This window comes from Telmatherina bonti, assembly GCF_933228915.1.
Source record: "Telmatherina bonti genome assembly, chromosome: 7".
Classification (NCBI taxonomy): Eukaryota; Metazoa; Chordata; class Actinopteri; order Atheriniformes; family Telmatherinidae; genus Telmatherina; species Telmatherina bonti.
In genome coordinates, this window is record NC_136625.1 from 24,374,503 (window position 1) to 24,393,514 (window position 19,012).

General features: G+C 39.6%; 2 protein-coding genes across 2 annotated transcripts; both read left to right on the plus strand.

Annotated features, from left to right (window-relative positions):
- Window positions 1-1,327: 1,327 nt before the first annotated feature.
- On the plus strand, window positions 1,328-2,306 carry LOC306758490 (putative G-protein coupled receptor 148; the record flags this gene model as incomplete). The annotated part of the gene is made up of 1 exon (XM_079243817.1): window positions 1,328-2,306. The coding sequence occupies exon 1, from the start codon at window positions 1,377-1,379 to the stop codon at window positions 2,304-2,306; it is 930 nt and encodes a 309-aa protein (XP_079099943.1). The 5' UTR covers window positions 1,328-1,376.
- A 3,344-nt stretch (window positions 2,307-5,650) lies between these two features.
- Window positions 5,651-19,012, plus strand: klhl24a (kelch-like family member 24a; the record flags this gene model as incomplete). Its single annotated transcript, XM_079244302.1, has 7 exons — window positions 5,651-5,725; window positions 5,822-6,666; window positions 8,221-8,405; window positions 11,167-11,285; window positions 17,501-17,689; window positions 18,241-18,429; window positions 18,520-19,012. 7 exons carry the CDS (start codon window positions 5,651-5,653, stop codon window positions 18,718-18,720), a joined length of 1,803 nt encoding a protein of 600 aa, XP_079100428.1. The 3' UTR covers window positions 18,721-19,012.

Genomic DNA, 19,012 nt, shown 5'->3' on the forward strand with positions numbered 1-19,012 from the left:
GACCATTAATGGCAATAAACTATTAAATCACTGTGTTTAATGCACTATTTTTCTTAAACTGTATAAAATCTCAGATGTGGGGATAATTTTAGTGTTTATCCAAGCTGTCAGTGTGATGACGCAAGTTTGAGCTTAGGCTAACAGACTATTTGAACAAGGAGTAAATGAAGGAATCTTACCACTGTTACAACGTTCCCTTGTTGCACATTACAGCAACTTCTGACCTAAACCATCTTGTATCTTGTCAGGTCAGGCCAGAGTTTTTAAGACAACCTTAGATGTAAAAATTCAGGGAGAAAATACAGTAAATACAAAAGCATGAAGAGCACTTAAGAGGATAAAAAGCTCCACCCTGTTACTATGTGACAGCCAAGTGGCGGCTGCTTTCTGCATCTCTATGTTATCTCTGAGTCAACAAAGCATCCGATAAGAACACAGAGTGAGAGAAGCTGTACAACAACCATTGATTTATGCAGCACAGGCAGGTTTTTCCCACACCAGACATAAGGTAAGATCATCTTTCATCAATCGATGTTTTGCCAGTAAATATAATGGCTTTGAATTTGAAAAGAGCAGGACAATTTATGTGGAATACCAGTAAACATTTATGGAGGTGATAGAAATTTCCATCATGTTTATATTTTTCATACTCATAATCAGATTTTTAAATCTGATGTCCAACAGGATGTTTGAAATTCACAAATTCTTAATCTGAAACTGATATTTGTGTCTTGGCATTGCTGTTATTCCTAAATAATTTTTAATTTTGCATAGGATTTTATTGGTAACATACAAAGAACAGAGTTCCTTCCTGTTTTTTTTTTTTGTTTTTTTTTTTTTTAAATTCTGACAGCGATGAACCAGCATTTCAGATAACGTTTCAGTTTTATTAATTGTTTGCATCTAAATAGTTTTATATTTACTATGAAATGCTGGAAAAAGACATCCATAAAGGCAATGGATGTAGTTAGCATAGTCATTCAAAGCAATGTATAACAGTTTTATAAATATCACCAGCTTGCCCAGACACAAGAAGGGCATCATTATTTGAGTACCTAGTAAACCCATATTTTAAAAATTCATTTGTTATTTTTCTGCTTGTTTCTTGTTATATGAGCTTTTTTGCAGAATTTAACTAGACTTTATTGTGTTCCATGAAAGATTTAAAAATATCCTCTGCACATACACACTGTGCTGTTCTTGTACATGTTTTAGGATGAGGATTCAAAGAGGCTCGATGTAATGTATGATGTGTTTTTTGTTTGTTCTACCTCTTCACAGGACTTTGCCAGAGGAAGTACAGAGCACACCATAAAACACTCCGTCGTCCATCTGTGTTTCTTCTATAACTCAAAAACACAGCAACATCATCAAAAATGATATTAAACCACACACATCAGTGGGCAGACAGTATGAAGAAGTGGAACCTTGAACTGTTTTGCATCCCAACTGCTATCATTACTCTTGCTACCTTGCTAGCCAACCCAGTTCTGCTGATCTGCATTTTTTTGTCCCGCTCCTTGCGTCAGGAGACCCGCTACCTGCTGGTGGCCAACACCCTGATAGCAGACATGCTCTTCCTTGTCCTCAACCTGGCCACAGTGATGATCAATTCTCTAGGAGTTCAGATACCTTGGCTTGCTTGTGAGCTGGCTATAACTATGGTTGTCACTGCTTACTGCTGTGCTGTCCTTACAGTAACTCTCATGGTGATCGACACCTTTGCTGCTGTTCGCTGGCCCCTCCGTTACCATGACTTTCTCACACCCTGCCACACCCGCTGCCTCCTGGTTGGGGTGTGGATACTGTCAGCCTTGTACCCTTTCACCTTATTGATCATGATGAAGGTAAAGGAGGATAGTCCTCATGAAAAAGTGATTTACTGTCTGGCTTTCATCTTCCTCAAAGAAGGTGGGATTTGCTTCTATTTCTTTGTCGCCGCTCTTATCTGTACCCTACTCATTTTATACTGCTACATTCGGTTATACATGGTAACAAGGACGCAGGGAATCTGGCACAACCGCTTCTCCAGGGCACGGGTCACTGTGCTGGCCCACGGAGTTCTGCTCCTGCTCTACTTTGTCCCCGGCTTTGTTTTTACCCTGGAACTCTTCATGTTCCAAAAGAAAAGCATGAGTCAGGATGTTCACGTGTGGATCAGCACAGTCAACTGTTGTATTTTAATGTTGCTGCCCAGGGCATTTGCTCCTTACCTGTATGGGCTGAGGTACAGGGAGATCGCTGACACATTAATGTTGGTGCTACTGCATCGTCACAAGAGACTCAACCAGATCAGCTTATCCTAAGGACTCTTAATAACTCTCCAGTTATTTTCCAGTCATATTGTGTGATAGTTTTTTTTGTTAATGTGATATTTCTAGATGAACATCTAACAAAATAATAACGGGCATAAAGCTAGATTTTGTGAAGTCATGAGTACAGTGCCAGCTGGCATTTTTTTTATTTTATGTTTTTTGACAAGCCATCCCAATTTTTTCTTTTGTTCATGTTGGATATGTCTTCCTAGCATATAAATGTTTCCATGCGCATTTTTCTAAACCTAGTTTCATAACAAAGAATGCCAAGAGGGTCAGTTTAGAAAATATGTACTTGCATGTAATACCAGATGTGATTTGTGTCTAAATACAACCTCTTTCTCAGCTTGTTAGAATACCAAACCTTCCAGAAGACATGTCCTCAGTGTTACAGCTTTGATTGCTGCCCTGCCTATTTAACATAATAAATTAAATTTACTTCATCACACATCTCATTTCATTCTCTCTTTTCTGTTTTTTAAGAAACTCGTTCTACATTGCACAGACTTTGATGAGACTGGTTCCATATGATAGGGTTAATTATAGTAAAGCAGTAAAATATTAATCAGTCAATAAGATGTAGTTTTATTACTATAAAAACAAAGCACTTAACTTTATTTGCATTCAGAATCCTTGTAGTCTAAAACTGCATGTGTGCACAGATCACTGAAACGAGAAGAGGGGTGAGTTACCTTGTATTTTACTTGTAACTGTTACAATAGCTCAACAGCAGAGGGACACATTTATCTGTGACTGGGTTATGTTAGTGTGACTTCCTGCAACAACCAGTGTTTGCTTGACACCAATGTGCATGGCCTAACTTTCAGCATACACAGTATACTCCACACATCTGCTCACTGGAAGCTTTTCTATATCTGTGTGAATCAGATTTATCACAATACATAATATTTGCCTTTTTATTTTTGTTATTATCATACAACTGTAATTACAAATCTAAAATGCACAAGGAAGGCTGATTTGTTTGTTTTTGCAGAATAACTTAATCTTCTTCATGACTGCTGATGTGATATTTTTTTTTCTGATCATAAAGGTCAACAGGTGCCTTTGGTAGAAAACATGTGGAAGATTCTTACTCTTGTTGATGGATGTTTTTATGTATAGGCCTATATATGGCATAAACACATGGATATTAATAATAAATTGTAATTATTTATAAGAGGGTCCAGTTTCTCTTAATACTCATATAACAGTATTTATTGTAGTATTGGTTGTTGACTGGGTAACTGGGTCTTCTTGGTATTTTGCAACAGAATAAGGAAGTTGTGACATGCTTTGTTTAGATCAAACTCCTCCTTGATAGGAAGTATATCCCATACCTGGAAAAGGGGGAGGAGACGTTTTTGTTTATCCCCAACCCGTCACTCCTCGCTTCTTACCTGGGGGGTGGAGGGGGCACACTCAGCTTCATCCTGTATTCATGTGGTCAGAGTCATATTACAAACTATTACATTTACATTTATGTTTATCTCTGTATAATACATATGTAATAACATTGTCCTTCGAGTATCATTTTTGCATACTGTAAAAAAAAGAAATTACGCTTGCCAATGTTTTTTTGTATTTATTGTTGCGATATTAGCTATCCTAATAAGTATGTAAAAGTATCGCTTTAAAAAAATATCTCTCTACGAGTTTTTCGTCCTCTTGCTTCCTGTTTTCAATTTTCCTTACATTAAAAACCTGCTGTTTGTTTGCAAACAAAGAGAAGCCACGTGGAGACCTAGAGGTTTTTGGGACATGTTGTTTCCTATTCAGCAAGTCACAGCAATGCAATAATAAGAGGACTTCTTTACCCACAATGCATCAGATGTTCTGGAGTTTTTTTTTCCATTGCCTCTGACAAGTATATATATATGGGTTATGTGTTTACAACAAAGTTAGCTTGTTGGAAGTCTTTGTTTTCGCTTGACACGAACAGCAAGATGTCCCTGCTGCGTTACAGCCGCTCTAATCTTTCATAACCATCCAAGGGAAGATTTTTGAGAGACCTTGCTAAACTTTTTCAGGACACGGGATTTGTTTTTGTCAACACTTTTCTCTCTCTCCCACTCTTTGTATTTGAGGAGGAAGCCTCGCCTGGCTTTTTTTTCTTCTTCTAAATATATATATAAAAAGGTAAATATTTATCTATACAAATATAGATTTACTTGTACTTTATAATGTATAATTGTGTGTTATTTCCTGTTTAAATGTTATCAGTGCTCTAACTTTTTTCTTTTCTTTTTAAAAGCCACTAACGGTCGACACGAGCCAAGCATGTTTTGTTTGACCGAAGCAGATCTCTTTGTGTTGCCTTCAAATGCACATTTAACCTGGTTTTCAGGCATTAATAAGAATATATACACAATTTTAACTATTTTGCCTATGAAATTTTACCACATTTTTCTTAATCTTGTCTGAATTACAACACACGCATTTCCTAAATAAACTGCGCTTTAATCTCATTGGCATGTTGAATTTAAATTCATCTTCAGTATAATTTAGCCATAAAGTAAATCTGCTTCGGGACATCTCTGGCTAACCGTGTTTTATAATCTCCATGACTGCAGTGAGGTGCTGCTTCTGGCAAACAAGGCACGTGAACGGGCTGAGTCCTTACAGTTAAAAATAACAACAGATAAATTACCTCATAGGAGCCTAGGTCAGACTTGTTGCCATTTTTAAAAGAGGCAGTAGGGCCACAGGCAAAAAGCTATTTAGCTGTTTGTATATTTAACAGCACATCCTCTCTTGAGCGACTGGGTGTTTTTTCTATAAAGAGACAGTTTCAGAAGCACATAATATGAGACAAGGATAGCAGTAGTCCTGACACTTCAAGCACCTATTATGTCGTGTGTGATCCCATCCCTGCCCCCACTTTATTTCAAAACAAACTTGACTGACGTGTTGGCGCTCCAAACCGTTGCTCAACCTCGCTCCTGCTCGTGTCTCTTTGTCATCCTCCCTCACATGCAATCCATTGTGCTGCAGGGCACAACTGTTTTGCAGCAGTGTTGCCCGAGCAAGAGGAAGTGATTTTAACTTCTCGGATTTGACTCATTGCAACTTGTTGTCCTCAACTCTGATGTAAAACATTTATTGTTTTCCCCACAGGCTTAAGAGGTTTCTGGCTTTGCTGCATAAATCTAATGAGTGTTTTATCTATGTCTTCTTTGCACATTCCTAGTTGTCTACTCTGAGCATAACTGATGAGTTGTCTTCAGTCCATCAGGGTATTTTATGCAAACCTTTTCGAGTAGTGCTGTACTCTTTGCTCTCTGTTTTTTTTAGGTCATCCAGAAGTTTAGAGAGGGTATATATTGGAGGTGTCAGCCATGGTGTTGATTCTGGGCAGGAGGATAAACAGGGAGGACTCTGGGATCAGAGACTCACCAGCAGTCAAACGCAAGGTGCTGTGAGACAGGAAATATTCAAGTTTTCTATATTAAAGTGGTTTTTTTTTAAGCCAGAAGTTTTACATAACTTTATACATGTTTATTCCAAAGGTTTTTGATGTGGAATCCAAAACCTTGGGAAGCCAGGATGTCTTGGACTTCTTCTCTGGCTCATCACATTCAGAGGGCATCCTGCAAGTGTTCAATGAGTTCCGTGACTGCCGCCTTTTCACCGACGTGGTCATCAGCGTACAGGGCCGTGAGTTCCCCTGCCACCGGGCTGTTCTCTCAGCATGCTCTTCTTACTTCAGAGCCATGTTCTGCAACGATCACCGTGAGAGCCATCAGATGAAGGTTGAAATCAATGGCATTCTAGCCGAGGCCATGGACTCCTTCCTGACCTATGTATACACGGGCCGTGCAAAGATCACCACTGAAAATGTCCAGTTCCTCTTTGAAACCTCCAGCCTCTTCCAGATCTACACACTGCGTGATGCTTGTGCAAAGTTCCTGGAGGATCAGCTGGACCCGTGCAACTGCCTGGGCATTCAACGTTTTGCAGATGCACATTCTCTGGAGCAGCTAGCCAGCCGCTGCCGCAGTTATGCCTTGGCCAACTTCTCAGAGGTGGCGCAGCACGAGGAGTTCCTTGACCTTCGCAAAGAAGAGCTGATGGACTACATTAACAGCGATGAGCTGAGTGTTCTCAAAGAGGAAATTGTGTTTGAGGCAGTTATGCGGTGGGTGTACCACATTGTGGAGAACAGGAGGCCCATGCTGAAGGCTTTGCTGCACCACGTTCGCTTGCCCCTGCTCCATCCCAACTACTTTGTCCAGACAGTAGAGGGAGACCAGCTCATCCAGAATGCTCCAGAGTGCTACCAACTTCTCCACGAGGCCAGGCGTTACCACGTGCTAGGAAATGAAATGATGTCACCCAGAACTCGTCCACGCAGGTAACGAAAAATGTTGCCTCTTTTTAGTATGCTAAATATGATGGTCTGCGAAAGTGGCTCTGTATGTCCTCTAAGCTTACAAAATGTGGAGTGTTGTCAGTCAGTTGTTTTCTGAATCGCTTAGTCCAATTAAGGTTTGCAGGGAAGCTGGAGCCTATCCCAGCAATCATTAGGCGAATCATTGGGTACAGCCCGGGCAGTTCCCCAGCTATCACAGGGTCAACAACAACATATGGAGTGTTGCTGTTACATAAACGATTCTGGGATATATACTTAAATCTCTACTATCTTGTTGATTTGTTATTCCACTGTGATGATAGTTTTTAAGCAGTTAGTCAGTCTCTATCCCACATTGTATAGCTAGAGGTTCCAGCTTGCTCATGAACTCTGTGACACAGAAGGGGAGTGATAAAAGTGTGCCATTAATGAAGCCTCCTTTTATACAAGTATTTGGAAATGCAAACGATAGAGCAAGGCAGAACATGTTCAAACAGAGACTGGTTGCTCTAAAGGGAAATATATTTAAAAAAAAAAAAAAAAAACAATCACGTGAAATGATGAGCTCACTTTGTGAATGTGATTGAGTTCTTTGAATCTGCACCTGTTCACCTTACACCTGTTTCCTGAATAATCACGTATTTCTGGTTGTTTTTGTTGTTTTTTTTAAGAGTGCTCAGTTGGATGTTAAAGTCTTTCTTACTTGAAAAGGATAAAGGCGAGTGCTGATGGAAACCCGATGAACCAAGCACAAAACAGACCATATGGTAGACTGCTGAACAACAAACAGCCGTTCAGCTGCTTTTGTTATTTGGGCTGTTAAAATGGCAAAAGTAGGAGCAGTACCATATGTCAGTTATCAAAGCTGTGCAACGTGTATTTCAGGTGTATTGTCATTGTCTAGGAAGAGTTGTTCAGATTAGCAAGCTAGGCGAGTAGTTGGTTCCTGTGTTGTCGGCTTTGTTCGCCCTGAGATAAAATTATGCTCAAAACAAATGCCTCACTTTCCCTCCTGTGACTACACTGGCCTCTCTTGTTTTGTTGAGGAGAAGCCTCAAGAATATAAATATAACTGATCCTCTGGACAAACATAAAGCTAAACCACTTGTGGGTATACTGTCTTATGGATGTTTACAAGCACTTGAAGCAACTTTTTACTCTGATTTGTGCCTGATCTAACCACTGTTTCACACCAAGTAAACAGAGAAACATGAGACATTGCAAAGGCTCTACATATAAAATAGCTATATATGTGTATTAATATGATGTTGAAATTTTACTGTAAAAAAATAAATAGTACACATGAGCTAATCCCAACCCCCAAACCCAGCCTCCCCCCTCAATAGGAAATGAAGTCATTTCCTTAGCATGTGCTTAACAGTCAAAGAGGACAACTAAGTGTACATGTCAATGATACCTTTTTATCATAAACTTAATTTGGTTTGATAACGAATGGAGATATTTTGAGTTTTAAAAGGTTGTGCTTGTGTTTGTACTTTATTATTTCATATTTCCATTTCTCTCTCTGTGTGATCTTCCACGCTTTCTCCTGTACAGGTCAACTGGCTACTCAGAGGTAATGGTGGTGGTCGGTGGCTGTGAGCGAGCTGGGGGCTTCAATCTGCCCTACACTGAATGCTATGATCCAGTCACAGGAGAGTGGAAATCATTGGCTAAACTTCCTGAGTTCACCAAATCAGAGTACGCTGTCTGTGCCTTGCGCAATGACATCCTGGTGTCAGGTAAGATCCTACAGAACCTGTTACCAGTCAGCACACTGTTAGACGGGACCTTCTCAGGTTCAGCCTGCCTCTCATATCTCTATGGAGCAGCGAGAAAGGATATACTGGCTGTTTGCCCTGTGTTATTTTTACAACCTCTGCCTGTTACAGTTGAAGGAAAATATGAGAGCAACATCTGGATGCACTCTCTAGGCAAAGTGCTAAGTGACGCCCTTATTGGCCAGTTTAATCCTACTCACTAATCCTATTGGCCACACATTAAAGTCACCACCTTCCTATTGCTTCAACAGCTTTCTCAGGAAATTGTCTGAAGGGATCTAGTAACTCTTTATATTTATCTAAAAGGGTTTGGATTTTTTTTTTCAGAATAAATATGAGTGGAAGATATTATAGCTCTTGTGGCCACTTTTTAGGGCTACTGCCAAGGTTCTGCATCATGAGTGAAATGAGCCTTCCCTTGTGTAAAACTTAAAAAGAACACATTAAACAAGACATTAGCAATACATCAGCACCAGTGGAAGTGTCGTTGTGAAAGTCAAAGAACTTAGGATTCATGCGTAAAATGCACCTCTGGAAAGTTGTTAGAGTGACAGCAAAGAGGTCTTTTGTTTTCTTTTGTGAAAATACTTCCAAGAAAGTTTTAACTGTATGAGTTCGGACGTCTCTGCTAGATGCTCATGTTGAAACATGCTTTAAATGAGCCGCATGACATTATTGAGCAAAAACAGCTGAAGAACAGAGGGGGGGGGGGAAAAGGGAAAAAATTAGAGCAGAGGCAAGGAAAGAAAAAAAAAGTTGCACCCCTTAGCAAAGAGTATGCAGCGTTCCCTCAATGTGCCAAGTCTTCACGTGTGAGCTATCAATCTACCCTCACATGCTGCCTGAAAACATATCCCTCCCCCCACGGCTTTCTGTCTCACGTGGCGTGCATAAGAATTTGTGGTTTACAGCAGTTTATGATCCTCATTGTCTCTCCACCTTTTTTCTTTAGTTTTTATTTTTCTCCTATCCATCCATTCTTTTTTTTTTTTTGATCATGTACTTCCTCGATTACGGTCCTGCACATTTCCCATCTGTCTGGATGTTCCTGTCCTCACTGGGAACTGGTTAAATGTCTCAGAGGGGCCCCCAGCCTGTACTTGAGCACAGCTGCAGTCAGCAATAGTTTTTAATGGCATGTGGCTCAATTGGGTAAACAGAACATCTTTCGTTTCTCTGTCCAGTGATAGTTATTGTGGCACACTGTGGTTTTTGGAATTTGGGGAAGGGGGGGTGTTTAATGTATGGGACACACTGATCTGTTCAAGAACAGCTAAACACGTGTTTGCATCAGAACATATCATAGTCACAACTCATAAATTCTTCAACACACTTATAGGAGGTTCCAGACTCATGTTATGTGGTATATCCTCCAACAATATGTTTCCACCATGCAAAGTCTGTTAACAACAGAAGCCTTAAGGCAGCAGACTGCCTGACTATCCAACAGATTATTAAGCAAACACATGTTGCGACTACACCCCCTTAACATGGCAGACTTTGTCTGTGTGCCACAGTATTGTTTTAAAATGAACATAGATTGTATTACTCATGAGTAAAGAATAGATTAGAAAGCCATGTACAAATACCGATCAACCCTCCAAAATACAATCTTATGGAAGGTGACTTTTTTTTTGGGATGAAAACTATTCTCGATATCTCAATATCGATATATATATATATATATATGTTACTGTAAGAAAAATTATCTTTTAAGCAAAAACTTTCTCGTTGTCTCAGAGAGACAGTTGGGATTTAAGGAGCAAAGTATTTTTGTTTATTTTCCTAGCCAGTCTTATCTGCCAGATAAAAATTAATATGGTTTATCAGATTCATGGTGAGACAAATACCTGCACAAATGTTTCAGTTTGTGTTCCTTTCTTGTCTGTATCCACACTGCACCTACCCTCCAGAGTGAAATGTACTTGATTTTCTACAAAAGCTATCAGATTACTTCTCCTGGTCTAGTAACACTGCTGTGATCTTTCACCACAAAGTTCCCCTATTTTTTTTTTCCATCTAATTTTCCACATAATATCTCCAGCATTTTATCATGCTTGTCCTTCCTCCATTACATGGTTAGGGTTATCTTGCAGCATCACCTTATGTGGTTGGTGGTATGGGGTTATTGTCAAACGGTGGGCACAAGTTCAGGCGTGTTTAAAATGCGTCTGGGTAACACTGCAACTGGAACAACGTGCTGTTGTTTTTTTCTGTTTCAAAGACAGCAGAGAGGATTCCAGTCATGCTGTGTTGGTAGTGAAGTTGGCTTTCTGGTTGCTGACATGAACCCTGATTTTAGTGTGTTTGCCTCAAAATCTTCAGGAAAAATATTCTTATTCAACTTCTAAAAACTGAAACATGATGTACGTCTGTTGTATAGAAAGGACAACTGCAGCATGTTTGACCATATGCCTGTCCTATTTGACGTATTTGGAAAGTTAACTTTCAAAGACCCAATTTAGCTCAAAGTCAGATAAGACTTACAAAGTTGTCCTTGTTTAAAGACAGAGTATTACTCTGTCCAACTGGGGGTAAACTAAGAGCATCTTGTGTTTATTGGTTTGTTTTAATTTTTGTCTTTTTGAGCATGTGATCCTTGTAATTAAATAATAACACTAATAATACGAATGAATGACTCTACCATTATATTGAACTGATAATAACCATATCAGTATTTTCAATGACATAATCTTTAAGTGTAAATCTCCTTTTTCTTCAGGCGGTCGCATCAACAGTCGGGATGTGTGGATGTACAACTCTCAGCTCAACTTGTGGATCCGAGTGGCTTCCCTTAACAAAGGTCGTTGGAGACACAAGATGGGTGTCCTTCTTGGCAAGGTAAGAAAATCATAAATGCCTTTTGTGATTTTTAACATTATCCCCTTATCCCCACTATGACAGAAAAACAGCTGTTGAGTTTATCCTTAGTTTCCCAGTCTCCAACATACAGATGCACTCCTCTGTAAGAAGTCTTGCCAGGAATACTCCAGAGCTGCTATTTGGTAAAGTGTACAGGATATGTTTGAAAGGATATGTCTAGAAAAAATTCCCTGAAAAATCCACTTATGCTGTTAATGTGTGACAGCAAGAGACTGATGGATATACTACAACATAGTACAACCATCAGATTAACCACATCTATCAGCAAAGTTCTGCAGGAATGCGTTCTGCAGGAATGCGTGATGTTAAGGGACTTCATAGGAACTGTAAAGGTATGCAAACAATTCTCATCGTCTTTCCTCACATAGTTTTGGACTTATCAGATACAAAAGTAAAAGGTTTAGCAGGAAATTTTGAAGTGTCTTCTGACGTAAAGGTATTACAATGCACCACTGAGTGTTTTGGCTGCTTTCGGTTCATACATTCCTTGTACATTGTATAACGCATAGAATCATTTATAGGTTCTCCTATAAACATTTTGATACCTTTTTCTGTCATCTGTTTCTATATTTTGTGCACTCCTCACAATGTTAATTGTCTAATTCAAAATGGAAGTCTGGAACCATTTTGGTTATGAAATTTGAGTGAAATAAAGTTAAAAGTGATGTGATCAGTCATTTTTGATAATCACTTCACTGTTGCGGAGCTGTTTGTAACACTCATACAGGGCAGGTGGACACGTTTGAGGGCAGTGTAAGCTCACTGGATGTGTGCCAGTACTTCACACTTCCAATTTAAGAACCAGCTCCGTCCGTCAGCCCGTATCATGCTTCGTCTTCCTCTGAAGCAGGCATACATAGCTTGAAGAACTGTAGATGAATATATAAATACACACTGGCACCACATTTGAAAGTGTACTCAGCAAATTTAGATTTACAAAGTACAGTATTTACAGGGGATGTGGCATTTACGACCAAACATCCTTGTTTAGTTTTGGTAGATGAGTGTATGTCGCCAGTCTGTATTGTTTTTTTCTGCAACTTCTAGACATCAGCCATTTTTGTTGCCTGACGACCACAAACATGCGTGTGTTGGATGTAGCTGTGAGTTTTCCACAGCAGTGTCGTAATCGGTTAGATGGTCATAGTGTGGCTGTAAAAGTCAGTAATTAACTCAAAAGAGCATCGTGTATCTTGGTTAGCTGCAATTTAAGTTTATGTGCAAATGTGTTTACATAGAGATTTAAAATCAAGTTTAAATATGATTATGGTTTTAAAAAAAATTAGACCATAGAAGCTTTTAATAATAATTTATATTGTCATTTTATACTTAATCTTTAAAAAAAAAAAAAAAGACGATAGAGATATACTTTCAGTATGTCAATAATTTTGGGTTAGAGAAGTTTTTGTTACCATTTTTCCTGAGAGGTTCCTTATCTGAAGCTTTTAAAAAGAATCTTTTCCTTGTATGTGGCCGGAAGGACACTGAATACTAGTGATGGGAAAATGAGGCGTCATGAATCAGTGAGGCATCGCTGCCAAGTGTATCACACATTGGTTGGTGCTTCATCAAGGTGCTTCATTTGCTCTATGTCTCCATTGTGTGGACAAAAAAATGAACTACACACTGGTATGAAATGTGCTTGTGTTACTTGATGTTTGTGCTTATGCAAAACTGAATAAAGATGTAATTTAAAAGTATCCATTTTTATTTAGAAATATTAATTTATCCAGTGTTTTGGGAGAAAGACGATTTCTTTTTTTGTACAATAGTTCTCCAGCTTTAGAAAATACCCTTTCACAGGGCACAGACGAGGCAGGAGTGCACAGAAATGCCACAGCTAGTTTGTACAGATTTAGATATACAGCCTTCTGTTGCTCCCAATACTTCAGTGGGTCTGATTTCCTCAAGATGTTAGGTTCCGACAGGTAGGCTTGGACCTCCATTGTGGCACCTGCAGTCACATTCGCCGTTCTAGTCTGCTGACTAGTTGCATCAAAGCGATGCCACAATTTGCTTCCTACAAAAAAATGAATAAATAAACATTACTTATTAGCACAATTGTACTGTATTAATTACCTTGCTCCACAGATTGAGTAGCTGATGTTGATGGAGTGGATGGAGATGGAGATGATGATGATGACTGATGATGCCTTATAATAGCAGCACACTCTGATATCAGTCTTGTCTCTGCATCCACTGCTTTATTTGGGCTAAAGAAACCAATTTTTTTAAACCTTGGGTCCAGAAGTGTTGACAGGTACATGATGCTCATTGACTGGATGTTATTTAGTTTGTCCCTCAGCTGTCTTCGAAGAAACTGGGCCATTTCTCTGCTCTCTGCGGTCTGGATCATCCCAATCTCCTCCTCTTCCAGGGAACAGTGGAGCATTGAAAGGAGTGGAATAACTTTTGACCCCGACACTCTCTTCTCCTCAGACAACTCAGTCGTTGCCTGATTGAAAGGCTCCAAAACTTTGAGGCAGTCTTTGATAATTGTAAAAGTATCTGCCGACAGCGGTTGAATGTCAGTTCACAGTCCGGCCAAAGCTGCACCAACAGGTTCACAGAGATCATATAGCCGCTGGAACATTAAATAGGTGCTGTTCCAGCGAGTTTCCACCTCTTGAACAAGCTTCAACACAGGAAGGTTCATCTGAACTTGCATTTGTGACAGTCTTTCCTATAAAAAACAACAAACTTGTCAACACACACACACACATAAAACAATTCACATGGTGCATGTAAAGGGCTTACTTTTGCAGTAGTGCTACTCTTGAAATATCCCACTATCCTTCTGCAGTTACTGAGGATAGCAGAAATCTCAAGAGAATTCTCCATTGCCTTTCTCACCATCAAATTTAGGGAATGTGCAACACATGTTGTGTGGCGCAAATGCAGTTCCCTTGGACAGGCACCCATGTTGGGTGCACCATCAGTCACAAGGCATGTGACCTTGTCCCTTATGCCCCATTCTGTCATAAGTGCCGTTTTGGTGCTTGCCAGGTTTACTGCAGAATGTGCTTCAGTAAAATGCTGCACTCCAAGAACCACAGACTGCAGACTGCTGCTTTCATCAATGAAATGGCATGTCACCGCCAAAAAAGATTCTGTGTTGATGGATGTCCACAAATCTGATGTAATGCTGACAGCCTGGGCTTTAGAAACCACAGCCTTGGCTTTCTCCTTGGTTTCTTGGTATCGTTTATCCACCATGGCTTTCAGAGTCTACAATAAAAGTATAATGTGTTAAAAAGAAAATGAGAAAAATATAAAAAATGCTTTGTGTACTTACCTTCCTTGTGGGTAGAACATAATTAGGGGCCAATGCTTCAAAAAGCTTTTTGAAGCCAGTGCCCTCCACAAAGGAAAAGGGTTGGGAATCTTCAACGACCATATTCACCAACAACTCCGCAATATCAGCATTCTTGTCTAAATGCATTACAATAATGTGACATTATACAGTGAGATCACATTATTGTGTTTCCAAAAGGCATACCTGGGCCTGGATTTTCTTGAGTGGCCTCCACATTGACATGCAAAGACCGATAATGCCTTAGCATTGATGAGGTGGTGTTGTTATACACCAGCTCCCTGAGGCACAACAGACACTTCACCTGAAAAAAAAAAAAAAGAGGGCTATAGATTTAGTAAAATGCAAACAGTATACAGCTGTTTTTAAACTTACATTTGTAGAATTTGTACATAACAAGGTAGTTACCTTATTCAGAGAAATCAAATCAAAATGTTCCCAGACAGGTGAAGTTTTTCTTTTTCTGGCTGCTGGTTCCATAGCAACAATTACACAGTTCAAAAACATGATAATTGTTTTGAAACAGCAACAAAGTGGACCCAATAACTCAAGATGAACGAGATGACACGGGCAATCCATTGCGTTTCAACCCCCCTTTTATTTCGAATGCCGCTCCAAAAGCGCGAGACACTTCCTGAACCTGTCACGTGACGCCGCATGCTCGGCGAGGCTTCACGATGCTTCACACGTCACTGCATACGTCAGCGACACACACGTCGACAAGTGCTTCGGCAAAGCGCTTCCGGAATTACTCGATACAAGCTTCGGAGCCCTGCTTCGTATTGGCCATCACTACTGAATACCATTTGTCATGACATCGTTCCAGATTGCATCTTGGTTTTTGTCTCCGTCTTTCAGTGTTTCTCATTAGGATGTCTCTCATTTTTCTTCAGAATTCAGTTCCCCCTCCTATGTCTGTACCCAATCATTTCTTACATCAGCCTGTAATTTCACGCTTTTGATGGAGAGTGCTGCTGCTCCAGTTGCATGTAGAAAATAACAAGGCTATAGACAGTCCTCTATAATGATCACATAGACATGTTCACACTTAAATGCAAATACATTCCACTGAAAGTCACTTCTTCGAATTTGCTTAGTTGTGGAAAATGATAGTTTCATTTGCTTTATCACACTAAACTCATACACGTTATATTCATTCATTTTCATGCTGTAAGTTTGAGCTGATAAAGATGATTCTGTCAAGAATTTAGGTGGAAAACACTCCTTATTGCAGCATGTGAAGTCCAGTTGGACTGGTCTTGCCTCTGCAAAATGTAAGCTAAAGTGGGTCAAAGTTTGTTTCCCCTACTTGTTGTGATTTCATGGGATGAAGACTTCTCGTTTATCATGATGTGCCTCAGTTTCTATTTAGGTCACTCCTTCTCACCTCTTTTACATGTTAGACAATTGTGATCTCTTGGTCGTTGTCATTGCTTTGCACTGGACATTAGGCTATGAGCAAACATGTTAAAGGGTTTAGCGTACTGCACCTGAAATCTGATCAATAGTTGGTATCAAAATCAGTAATCATGTGGGTTAATGTTACAACTTGGAACAAAAAAAATAAAAGGAAACAACATGAAAACAATCAGCTTTTTGCGGTCAGCGGTAATTTTAAAACTAAACAATGATTAGCACTTGATTATTGTAACTTTATCTTTCAGGACCACATTTTTCTCTTGTCTTTTTGTCCAGCTTCTCCATTATTCGTGAAAACAAACAACTGAATCCTTTTAGCAGCTAATCAACTCTTAGCATTAGAATAAACTATGTAAAGCTGGTCTACATGGTCACAGCCTGATTTTGTAAATTACTGCGTAACAGCTGCTCCCCAACAAATGCCTGCTTGAACGCGTGTTATTTAAATGAAAATAGATTAATGTTGACAGGCAGAGATAACTGGTTTAGAAACACCACCTGTCTGGAACAAGAGTAAAGGTCATTAGCTTTTTTTAATTTAAAAAAAAAAAAGCATGTGTGCTATCCACCATTACACTGGTGATCAATGCAGACTTGTTCCCAGTCAGGTTTTATCGCTTGGTTTTTTTTTCTTCCCACCATCTTCTTTTGTCTCTTTGTTTCTCTTTAATTTCTTTCTCTTCTGAGTACTTATTTGTGCTTCCAGTTTACAGAGAAACAGGAAGAGCCTGATGTTTTTTTGTTGCACGAGCCTGTTGATGCATACAGTAACATGCAATGCTGCTCGGTCTGTAATCTTGACACGTGAGCGATGGCAAAAATAAAAAGTTCATCTCTATGTCAGATTATAATTTTAAATTTGGATGTGTAACAAGAATTCCCCTGTTAGCATCTTAATGTCAACACAATGCTCCAGTCTGTTTCACCCAGCAAACTAACTATGGTGTAAGTTTCTGGGGTTTTTTTGTTTTGTTTTGTTTTGTTCATTGTTATTAGGTGCGCTGCAAAAATGCATGTACTGTGAAACCTTGTGTTTTTGTAGAAAGTGGGAAAATTGCTGGAATCCTCCATGACATCCTCTGAGTAGACTCAAGCTCTTATTAGATTTTTTGCAGACTTGGTGGGTAACTTAAAGATTAGTAAATTCACTGATATCTGCAGGGGTCTTGTGTAGAACATTCAAACAAAAAAACAAGGGCAGGAATATAATACTGCTGTTAACAGTATGTCGCCCATCCTCTGCACTTGATTAACTGGTTTTCTAAGTGTTGATGTAGAAGCTGTTGTACATGTTCACGGCCTACTAAGCTTGAATGTCAATGTTTCTAAGTCTGATTTTTATTGATTGCAAAGTATAAACAGGCAGTCATAACTTCCCTTATACACATCTGCAAATATGTATTTAAGGTGGCAACCTCAACATGCATGTTTGTGTCCTCAGGTCTATGCTGTGGGTGGCTATGATGGCCAGAGCCGTCTGAGCAGTGTGGAGTGTTACGATTCCTTCTCCAACCGCTGGACAGAAGTTGCTCCCATGAAAGAGGCAGTCAGCTCTCCAGCTGTGGCCAGCTGTGCTAACAAGCTCTTTGTTATTGGAGGAGGGCCAGACGATGAGACTTGTTCAGACAAGGTGAGAAACAGTCATATGCTCACCCGTCTACACAACTGATGTGAAACCAAACATATATTTAGCTGGAATCTAAAATTCAACAGAAGTAGTTGTTTCCACTTCGAAGAATGTTTTCCTTGTGTAGAAAACAAACATTGGTGGACAGGAACGGTCTGACAAGTGATAAGGCAAAAATATGTGCGTCTCTGAAAGCATTATTAACTGTGTACCTGATCCTGAAAGGGTCTAAAGTTTATGCCACCTCTAATTCCTTCAAGTTCCGAATGTCTGAGGTGTTCTGTCACTTTAAATTAATCTCAGAGATCCTCATCTGTTAAACTATCATCTCATGTATATTATGCTTAGCCAGAAACCAAACTGTTTGGAAAAAAGTTTATTTTAAATATATAAGCTGGAGAAAGAATCCTTGGAATAAATGCAAACCTCTCAGAGGCAAACATGTTAGCCCACAGTCCACAAAACCACACAACAATCTGTCAAACCTTTTGCCCAACTGGAGTGTACATATATAGAATTTAAAAGTATGTTTTTTAAATTTGGTTCTGTCACAGGTTCAGTGCTACGATCCAGATTCAAATACTTGGTTACTACGAGCCAGCATCCCCATCGCTAAGCGCTGTATCACAGCAGTGTCCCTTAACAACCTGATCTATGTGTGCGGTGGACTCACCAGGACCATCTACTGCTATGACCCCGCAGAAGACTATTGGATTCATGTCGTGCACACGTTTGCCAAACTGGTAATACATTCTGTGCATATTTCGAGCAGATGGACTTGAGTTTGTACTCAGCGAAGCAGTCCCCTTAAACTTGTCTTTGTCTCTTTGCAGGAGAGCTGCGGCATGTCTGTGTGTAACGGTAAGCTCTTCATACTTGGTGGTCGAGGTGAAAACGGCGAAGCCACAGACTCCATCCTGTGTTACGACCCGGCAACAGGCATCATCACTGGAAGTGCAAACATGCCCAGAGCCATCTGCTACCATGGCTGTGTTACCATCCACCGCTACACTGAGAAGTACTACAAGTCATGATCGCAAATGCACATGGATGCACACTTTCACTTGTGAGGACACACTAAGGAACCTAAACTGTTTGGCACAAATGTGCATCCCACAGCCAGCCATATCCGTTTTTTTTTTTTGTTTTTTTTTTTCTAAATGTCAGACATAGTACTGTTGAGCTAATTTATTTCTTTTCATGATGTAGCGGTACTTATTGTGGCGCTGCCAATCTTTCTTTTTTTCTTTCACTCAATAGTCATTGATGGAGTCTTTTCATTACAGTTTTACTATCTTCCCAACACTGTGCTTTTATTACTGTCCA